Source organism: Podarcis raffonei, chromosome 12, assembly GCF_027172205.1.
Source record: "Podarcis raffonei isolate rPodRaf1 chromosome 12, rPodRaf1.pri, whole genome shotgun sequence".
Lineage (NCBI taxonomy): Eukaryota > Metazoa > Chordata > Lepidosauria > Squamata > Lacertidae > Podarcis > Podarcis raffonei.
Window position 1 is genome coordinate 9,018,540 of NC_070613.1, and position 10,297 is coordinate 9,028,836.

The 10,297-nt window shown below is 46.7% G+C and overlaps 2 protein-coding genes across 4 annotated transcripts in view; one reads left to right on the forward strand and one right to left on the reverse strand.

Moving 5' to 3' along the window:
* OXSR1 (oxidative stress responsive kinase 1) overlaps positions 1 to 7,580 on the forward strand; it is a 78,483-nt gene extending 70,903 nt beyond the window's left edge. For all 3 annotated transcript variants that reach the window (XM_053410157.1, XM_053410154.1, XM_053410155.1), the window contains exons 14-18: positions 335 to 402; positions 3,104 to 3,156; positions 4,047 to 4,115; positions 4,318 to 4,382; positions 6,275 to 7,580. In XM_053410157.1, coding sequence (XP_053266132.1) covers positions 335 to 402; positions 3,104 to 3,156; positions 4,047 to 4,115; positions 4,318 to 4,382; positions 6,275 to 6,349 — 330 coding nt within the window. In that variant the 3' untranslated portion in view covers positions 6,350 to 7,580. The remainder of the gene's footprint in view (positions 1 to 334; positions 403 to 3,103; positions 3,157 to 4,046; positions 4,116 to 4,317; positions 4,383 to 6,274) is intronic.
* XIRP1 (xin actin binding repeat containing 1) overlaps positions 1 to 10,297 on the reverse strand; it is a 291,979-nt gene that overhangs the window by 155,937 nt on the left and 125,745 nt on the right. The window lies entirely within an intron of this gene.

Here is a 10,297-nt window from a genome sequence, read left to right on the forward strand (position 1 = left end):
CAGTTTGACTCGGGGCACAGGAGGCCTGTGTTTTGGGAGGGGGCAGAGAGAGAGATCTGCCTTACGGAATATTGCTTGAGATATTGCCAATCGTGAAACACTGAAGAAAATTCATCCAGCGAGTCGTCCCAAGGGAGTTTTTTTAAATCAGTTCAATCTCTGCGTCACCGCATTTGTTTGCTCTCTGCCTGTCCAAAATTTGCTGCCTGATCATCTTACAATGCTTTTGTGTGTTTTTTTAAAACACAAAACACACATTGATTTTTAAAAAAAACAACACAAAAATTTATTAATTTTTTTAAAAAGTTGGCCCTTCCTCTTTTTCCCCCCAAAGGCACCTCCTGCAACAGCCCCAGCGCAAGAGGAAATGAAAGTCCCCATCAGCCTCGTTCTAAGGTTAAGGTAAGCATGTTCTTGCAAAGGCTTAAATCACCTGGCTGTTGTTCAACTCCCATCCTTGACAGGAGAGGCTTTTGGGGTGGGGTTTCCAAGATGGCAGCCTCCATATGTTGTTGCACTGCAACTCCCATCAGTCCCAACTAGCATTGCTGCTGGTTTAGGTTTGATGGGGAATTAGAGTTCATCAGCATCTTTCAAAGGCACCATGACATCCACCCTTGCTCTCTCTGTGGTCCACTGGGTGAGGCTTGACTTGGCCCCAAGGAGAGGTGGGTTCAGATCTCATGAACTTTCCATGGCCATGTATGACCTAAATTCTCCTCACCTGTAAGTATATCATTGCTATTAATATTTTCAATCTTGGGAGCTTTTCAGCACCCCACTCTAGGAAACGGGCTTAGTACCTTGGACCTCTTTGTTGGAGCACAATATTTCTTTTTCGAGATTTCACACCAAGAAAATCCAATTACCGTATTTTTCACACTATAGGACACACTTTCCCCCCTCCAAATATTAAGGGGAAATGTGTGTGCGTCCTATGGAGCGAATGCAGGCTCCTTGGCTTCAGCGATAGCAATGCAAAGCCTCTGAAGTGCAGAGGGAGCGCTCCCTCTGTGCTCCAGAGGCTTCGCGTTGCTTTCGCTGAAGCCTGGAGAGCGAGAGGGGTTGGTGCGCACCGACCCCTCTCGCTCTCCAGGCTTCAGGGATAGCCGCCTGAAGCCTTCGGAGCACAGCGTGAGTTCCCACTGTGCTCCGCAGGCTTCAGGTTTCTTTTGCTGAAGCCGGGAGAGCAAGACTCTCCTGGTTTCAGCAGAGAGGGAACGCTGCGCAGCTCCCCTTCAGCCAAGCGGGAGGAGAAATGGAAGGGGCTCCGTTTCACCTGCCGCTTCGCTGAAGGGGAGATGAGCAGAGAGAGGGATAATTTTTTTTCTTGTTCTCCCCCTCTAAAACAAGGTGCGTCCTATGGTCGGGTGCGTCCTATAGAGCGAAAAATACGGCAATTTGGCAAGACTCTTTGGCTGAGGCTTAATTTTTGCATCGGAAAAGCACACAGTTCATTAAAGTAACTATACAGAGAGAACCAAGGCGCCTGTCAACAGGCAGTGCCAACTGATGAACCCAGTAATAGAACAACATGGTCACATACCTAAAGATGTGTCAAAGGCTTGAATATATTTCGACCTCACGACTTCTGTGGGAAACGAGGCGATTTAAAAACAAAACCACACTGTGGGAATGGTGGAAAAGTCGATTCAGTTTTACATTTTTAAGCCAGCTGTGACCGGATTTGCACCACCCAGACTAATACACAAGATCGGAACGTAAATATCCTTTTGGATTCTGTGCTTCTTCGAATTTTGCAATAACAGCCCTCTGCTCAAAAACTGTACCGAAATGTGTCCCGAAATACAAAAAACGTATTCTAGACTAAATACTGTTACGAATGTGTTTATTAAGGAAATATCTTACAGTTTTGTTTTTTTGTTTTTAAAAAAAATCAAATTAATGTAGAAATGGGATGGAACAGACTTCTGAAAGAACACATGGAGAATTGACATGGGCTGCAAACAGATGGTCCATGCATAGCCACACCCACAGCCCAAAGAGTATATATCTTTGTAATATTTGTAGTGCTTAAAAAATGTATGAAAATATGTTCATTGTTCAGACCACTCAAAAGTACCGTATTTTTCGCCCTATAGGGCGCACTTTTCCCCCTCCAAAAATGAAGGGGAAATGTGTGTGCGTCCTATGGGGCGAATGCAGGCTTTCGCTGAAGCCTGGAGAGCGAGGGGGGTCGGTGCGCACCAACCCCTCTCGCTCTCCAGGCTTCAGGAAGCTATCCGCTAGCCGTGGGAGACGCAGCTCTCCCACGGCTAGCGGAGACCTCGCCAGCACCCAGAAGCTTGGGGCACGCTGAGCTCAGCACGCCCCAAGCTTTGGGCTTCGTGCAGCGCCCCGCTAGTTGTGGGAGAGCCGTGTGGCTCTCCCATGGCTAGCAGAGACCTTGCTGGCACCCAGAAGCTTGGGGTGTGCCGCGCGGCTCTCCAACGACTAGCGGATAGCAGCCTGTTCTGGGGGCTGGGGTTGGGGGAAGCTCGGGCTTCCCCCGCCCCAGCCCCGCACCTGGGGGGGATTTTTTTTCTTTATTTCCCCCCCCCCCCAAAAAAACTAGGTGCGTCCTATGGGCCGGTGCGTCCTATGGGGCGAAAAATACGGTAATCCTTAGAACATTTCATATTGAAATAGGTAATACTATCTAGAATAGGTTTCTGCTTCTTGTGTATGCCTGCGCCCAGGCCCATTCCATCCATGCTCTGAACACATTAATGAAAAGTGCTCAGGCCCCATAATGTATTTGCTCTAACATTAAGGACTTCAGCTAAAGAGCATATGCACTCAGGTATATGATTCGCTAACAAATATTTGCATTTACGTGTGACATGAAAAATCTGAAAGAGATGTAAAGTTGAATTGTGGGTCATCCTTACAGGATGTAAAAACATCCTTCTACAGAAACAAAACTGTGGGAAGACCTCCTTTTTATCGTATTTGGCATAGCATTGCTAGGGCCAGATAAAATGTGCTTGGGATCTGCAATCCAGGCTTTTCGTTCACCGTCCTTGCTTTCGTCTAAAGTAAAAAAGTAAGCGTAAAAAAAATAAATGGCTTTGTGTTTCATCTCTCTTCTCTTCCTCAACAGGAATTCAAAGAAAGAACTCAACGACATTCGATTCGAGTTCACCCCTGGGAGAGGTGAGAAATGGGTACGGGAAAGAAAAACGTGCTGGAAGTTATTGAGTAACCTTGGGTGCAGAATGTTCTGGGTTGAATCTCCAGCATCGCCAAGCAGGAAAGATCCCTCACTCTGGAACCACAGAGATCCACTGGCAGCAAGAATAGCCCATCTGAGCTAGACGCGGCCTCCCTTGGTATAAGGCAACTTCCTTTGTTGTGGCTGCAGACATGCTGTGGATGTTCCACCTGCATGTTTTGTGTTTAACCTTATGGTAGTTGCTCAGAGGGACGCTGGTGGCACTGTGGGTTAAACCACAGAGCCTAGGACTTGCCGATCAGAAGGTCGGCGGTTCGAATCCCTGTGACAGGGTGAGCTCCTGTTGCTCGGTCCCTGCTCCTGCCAACCTAGCAGTTCGAAAGCACTTCAAAGTGCAAGTAGATAAATAGGTACCGCTCCGGCGGGAAGGTAAACAGCATTTCCGTGCGCTGCTCTGGTTCACCACAAGCGGCTTAGTCGCAGGGATTCGAACTGCCGACCTTCCTAGGCTCAGTGGTTGGGCTTAATCAGAGTTGGGGTTCAGACTCCTCTGAGCACACACAGAGTCCTTTTTCTTCCCAAATGAGAAATCCCAGCTCGATCCTATTAGTCTGGGATCAGGAGGTACTACTTTTAGGTAGGGTTGGATCCTTAGAAGCTCTGTTTTCACTAAAGAAATTATTCTAACCCACGTCTCTGTATACAATCCATCCAATGCATTTTAAGTAAAATATAATGCAGAACGATGCATAATATAAAACCAATCTAAAAAGAAGAAGAAAAAGGTAAATGCCTGCAAATTGTGAACTCTGAATTTGTTTTAGACCACTTGTGTGCAGATGTGATGGTCTCTTAATTACGATCTTTCCAGATACTGCGGATGGGGTATCCCAAGAACTCATCTCGGCTGGGCTTGTCGATGGCAGAGACTTAGTAATAGGTAATAGTGCGCATTTCATGTTCACCTTAATCCCATACTGGATTTGTGGATACAAGTTGCTGTATTCCTTCCCAGGACAGGGAGGGGGAAATTCCTTCATTGTTAACTAGGACATCTTTTTCCAATATTTTAGGGAAGCTTGTTCAGAATGAAAATGCTTAAGTACTCCGTCTTTGAGTGTGTCCACCCTCTGTCGTTTCAGTTGCTGCCAACTTACAAAAAATTGTGGAAGAGCCCCAGACGAATCGATCTGTCACTTTCAAACTGGTATATTTACTATTTCCCCCCCTTATTAACCTGGTCTGTGTTAAAAGGGTGTGTCTGCTCTAAGCTTCTTTGGGGCGCTGATTCTTCAACAGTAATCCCTGGACAATGGGTATCTAGTGAGGGACCCACGCAGTCATAGCAGAAATAAGGCAGGGGGTCTATTTTCAGGGGCTTTGGGGATCAGTTGAGTTGCGATTAATCTTTGTAATTTAGATACACCCAGATCAAAAAGTGGGGTTAAAATATCGTTTCCTCTGTGAATGATGCTTGGGGACATGTGCCAGTCTTTTTGTAGTCAGATTGGCATCATCTTTGCTCCAGGGTGGAAAGATCAGCTTGCCTGGGGGAATAGCCCAGAATAGCCCAATGGGGGCTTGGAATGCTAAGTGTCTCTTGAGAAGAAAATCTGGGGGAGGGGGGGTAATGAAATGGAGTTTCTGTAAGAGGGCATGGCTGGCTGGCTGGCAGCAATTCTGAACAGGAGCGTTCCATGCTGCTTTGGAAAAACGCCTTTGAAAATTCAACCGGGACCCGGGACAAAACATTGCAAATGCCAAATTGAACTACATTCTGCACAACGGCACAGTTTAATGTAATGTGGTGGCTTTAGACATGCTTAGTGATGAGCATTTCTGATAAAGGAGGATTCGATAACTTCGAAATACTTGCCCCCACCATCTAGCCCTTTTCTCTGTGCCTCACATGTTCTCTTAAAGCTGCATCGGAATGCAGAAGGATGTGAGTTTTAATTTTGGTCTGCAGAGAACATAAAAAAAAGTATAAGTGTGGTCTGCTGTGACTAGAGTCTCGCTTGCTGTTTTAGCGAATTGCTTCCTTGTCCATATGCACCAGGGTTTGCACTCGTGACAGTCTCCCCATTCGTGCTCCCCCCACCTCTGTACTTCACAAGGTGACTGTGCAACAGAAGCGGACTATGGCAGTCTCTGTCACTTTGGTGAAGTGCGTGAGGAGGGGGCACGGAAATATTTCCCACACTTCTGATTTCTCACCGAGGCATCACTCTCACATATTCCAGCTGTTCTCTTTTTGCTTTGTTTTGTTTAAAAGCAAGGTTGCAGACCTCATGTTTGCTCGAGGTAGTGGGTCTTTCCCCCCTCCTTTTTCCTTATTCTTTGTGGTCCCAGGTCACTCTTGTCCAAAACTCTGCCCCGCAAGTGGCCTATATTGGAAGGCATAGGGAACACTGGTCACCTAACTTTGCCACCTAATGTTTTTGCAAGTTCGGTTTTTGCAATAGTATCTTCAGAGGAGCTCCTGGTTCAGCTTCCATCTTATATGGAAGCTTGATTTGCTTCTGTTAGAAACACACCTTAGATTCCCTGGGACTCTTCATATAAAGACTGTGTTCAGGTTGCCTTCGCTACCTTTATGTAAAGATTTGTTGACCGGCTACTGCTGCTCTTTTTGAACCACTTTCTGATATATTTATCATTTTGCTACTATTTATATTTAAATATTTACAGGCCACACTTTTCACAAAGCTACTGCAGGGCTGGGTTACTTATATTTGACTGTTTCCACTGATTCTTAATTTTCTCTTTCCCGTGGCTCTTTTCTTATTTTGGCGAGGGTTGCTATTCTTGTTTAATCGACAGCAAGCTGTATTGCAGGGGGTTGGACCAGATGACCCTTGGGTCCCTTCCAGCTCTGCACTTCTATGATTCTATGACCCACGACTGTCTGGCCCGGGTGGCAACTCTGCCTCGGCACTGCGAAATCCAGGCATTCTTCTTCACGTAGAATTCCAGGGCGTTGGGTTTTTGTTGTTGTTGTTGTTAATGGTTTGCGATTTTTGAAAATGGTTTGTGGAAAGCTTCTCTCCTCCGTGATGCTTACCGCTGTTGGACTTCCCCGCCCCCTCTGTTCTCCAGGCATCTGGCGTCGAAGGCTCCGATATCCCCGACGACAGCAAGCTGATTGGGTTTGCCCAGCTCAGCATTAACTAAAACGACACTCCCACCCAGACGATGGTTCCCCCCCCCCAAACGGGTGCAGCCTTGAACGCTTCTGTCAGCCTGAAAAGCAAAACCACTACTGCCAAAGAACCAAACTACAGCTCCCTTTCTTAGAAGCTTTAACCTCGTTTGTTTCCCGAGTCGCATCGCGGCGCCTCCTCACCGACACCACCATTGCAGACAGCTGGCTTCTCGGCCACGTTTCCTTCATCCCAGATGTGCAGACCAAGCCTTCCATTGCCTGCATGTTTGTAGTTTTTTATGATGATTATTATTATTGCCTTAACTATTTAAAGTACAAAAAAGAAAGAAAGAGAAGGAGCCAGAAATACTACTGAGAGTACGACACGGGGCTTCCACTACTCTTAACAACTACCCCGGCGTGATTCGTGTGCCTGTCCGTTTCTTGATTCTATGTCGAATCAGGTTTTTATCCCCCCTGTGTGGCTGTGTGGTTGTTGCTCCATTGCAAAAGGGGGGTTGCTTCACTTTTGGGTCCACTTTACCAGGCATTGGGGGGGGGGGGAAATACTTTAAAAACTACAGGAATGGCAAGCTATTCTAGCATGTCAGAAATCCGGATGGGCTCTTGCAAACCCAACAAAGTCTTAAGAGAGAGTCTTAAGCCTTAGGCTTAGCAATAAACCATTAAGGGATCTTATTTAATGGGTCTACGGCACGAAAGAAATGGATTAGCCTTAATTCCTCCTCGCCCCCTTCACATTAATGCAAAATAGAGCATTTGGGAAGGGGAACTATCAGGGTATCGTTTTGTTGCTGCTGCTTTTTTTGTTACTTTTCACCATCCGCAATCTTGTCAGGCCACTTTCCAACGTGTTTGTCTCTAGAGGAGGGGTGGTGGACCTTTTGTTGCCCCCACCTCCCATCTGTCCTATCCAGCATGAGCAACAATCAGGGGGGATGGAATTGTGGTCCAAAAGCACCCAGAGGAGGGTTGCGGGCTTCCCATCCTTGCTCTAAAGCGCCAAGCCAGAATTGCGCTGAGTCGATCCTCTGCATACTTCTGCTGCTGTTGCTGCCATGCCCAAATCACCGTTGTTTCAAAAGCGTTGGCTGCTGGGAAGTTTGGGAAGGCTGGCCTTTGCAATCCCTGTTTTCCCATCGGGGGGTGGTTTCCGTAACAACGTTTGTGATGGGCGTCTCTTGCTGAAAGGAGATTGGGTGGAGCAGTGGGACCGGATAGCCCTAGATATTGGGCTGTTTTGTAAAAAGAGGAAGAAGTTCCCCAACCCCCCAGGAATTTTGCCATGCTGTTATCAGGCTTGCTGCGTCCCCACAAATCCACACAGTCATTGGGTGGCAGCATTGGGTGAGTTTCAAACCTCCTGACTTCGCAATCCTGGGAATTGTAGTTGTGTGGTTAGGAATGCGTTGGCCAGCCTCTTCTACTTTGTTAAACCTCCAGTTGTTGCTAAACCACAACTCCCATTATCCTTGATCATTGTCCAGGGCTGAAGGGAGTTGGGAGTCCAATATTCCCTGGGGGTGAGCATCTTGGTCTCTCTGGAGATGAGCGTGTTGCCAAAAAAAGGAAGGCAAGGGAAATCTCAGCTTGCTAAGCTGGCTGCAATTCCCAGAACTCTTTTGCAAAGCTTGGGTTGCTTCTTCAAACGATACACATTTCCCCTCACTGTGGAATATTTCTCTGCAACCGTTTTTGAGAAGGGAGACTATGTTGCTGGAGGTTGTAATTATGCAAAGTTTGGCTGGGGTGGTTTAACTGTGCAAAGTCGTAGATGTGTGGTTTGACGCATTCATAAAACCAGATGTTCTCTGTACATGGTTGCTAAGAACAAAAGTTGACCATGCCTTCTGGCAGTTGGAAGTTCTGTATTTGTGTCTGTACGTGTGTGTGTGTGTGTGTGTGTGTGTGTGTGTGCGTGTGTTTCAGCCGAAGCAAATCTTTCCTGTTCTTGTTCTCAGAATTTTCCTTTGGTGTGTTCAAGATAGAAAATGCATTCATCCTCTTTCCTTTCCCCCCCTGCACAGACTGGTACATATGGAACCACCCCTATTCTGTTTTTACAGCAATAAGATAAATAAATAGATTGCCAGTAGATTCATACATGGCAAGATTAAGCTCTGGACAATTTTGTCCCTCTTGCTGCACTAATTGCTTGGAATTTGCAAAATTGATTTTTTTTTTATACTCTCCAGTGTGAGCATCAAGAGTTTGATCAAGATGATATAACTGAAACCAATATAGCTTGCGTTTAGTATTTTTTAAAGAAATGAGTATCTGGTGGGGTGTGTGCGTGCGTGTGTATGTGTATGGTTTTTTTCGTTTTTTTTGAATTTCTACATATAAATTATACTTTTTAGTTTGGAAAAAAAGCAACACTTGTAATGCAATATGTGAATAATAAAATGGTGTAGATTCCTCCCTCTCTCACAGGCCTCCCCTCCCCCCCCCACTTCAAACACAGTCCAGTTGGGCCTTTCGTGTATCCCCGCTCTGCTTTTGAAGCGTAGAGAAATTGTAGGCAGTCTGTGATGGGTGAATTTAAATCCCAGATAAAGGAATTGAGTTTTTGTTTCTCGCCCTACAGCCTTCCAATGTACTTGGAATTGGCCCAGTCGGCACATTGCAATGCCAATCTCTTAACCAGAGTTAAACTCTCTGGAGCTGGCTTACGGATTCCTTCCTTCCTTCTCGTTGACTCTCTTTCCAGGGCAAATTCCAGCCCTCCTTGTTTCTTTGGCTTTATCCGTGGTTCTGCTCCAGCTTTAACCGGAATTAACTTTCCAAGCATGCATCTGAAGCTGCTCTGTTAACTTGGGTTAAGGCAGATCCTGGTTAACGTTTCTGCAAAACCGTGGCTACGACAGAGAAAGAAGCTGGGGAAAGAGAAGATGGAGCTTGCAAGTTTTGCACCTCACATCTAACCTCTTAACTGGGATTTAAGGCACACACACTCAATCTGGTGCCTTCAGGGGTTTTGGACCACAATTTCCATCTGCCCAGTTGTGATCCAAAACCTCTTGAGGGCACCAGGTTGGGGGGGAACTGATAGAAGAGACGTGTGCACTGGCCCACTCTGGTTGGGGGGTTTCAATTCAGTTAGGAATCTCTCGGAATCTTTCCCCCCATTTAACCAATTATATTTATATATTTTCACCCTATCGGCAGTGACAGAAGCTTCCTTCACTCTCTCACACACAAGTTTTTGCCATGTTTGCTTTTAAAGAGAAAATAACAATTCATAAAAACAAAACAAAAAAACCCAAAACCTGTAGTTTTATTCGCTCTACCGGTAGGTCACGAGCAAAAACTGCTACAAGCGTGGAGGCAAAACGAAGAAAGGATAGGAAAGGGCCACATCGCAGTGGTGTCAAAGAGGAGGAGTGTGAAACAAAAGAGCCCCGTTCGAATTCTGAGTGTCTGTGTTGGAAGAGCTAGTTCTGTCCGCCTCGCCCCCTCTGAGAGCACCACATTCACCCCCACTCAACTCTTACTTTCTTTTAAAACCTGCATGGGTGGGGTGTAACACTAAGTAGTCCCGGGACTACTGTTTCCAAGGGGGGGGGGCGTGTCTCTGACCGGGGTGTGGGGGTCCCCACTTGATCAATGGGAGTGGCGGAGGCTCCGCCGCAGTCTCGATTCCCTGAATCCTTTGCCTGCCTTCGGCCGGCGGCGCGTCCCTTCGGAGCCTGTGATGTCATGCCACTAAAGTGGGCAGGGCTTGCCTCAAGCCCCACCCCCTTGTGTGATGGTGATTCAAAAAGGTGGGTGGAGCTAAAATGGGCCTCAGGTGAGGAGCCAGGTGGGCGAAGCTTGGAGGGCAAGTAGAAGGCACCCCCCCACTTCCCACCCTGTCTTCAGCTATGAAGACCAAATTATTCTGGTACAGTATTACTTCACTTTTGCCTGCATGCCGTGCGAACCTTGTTGTACTCTACACTGGGACGGGAGTCCAG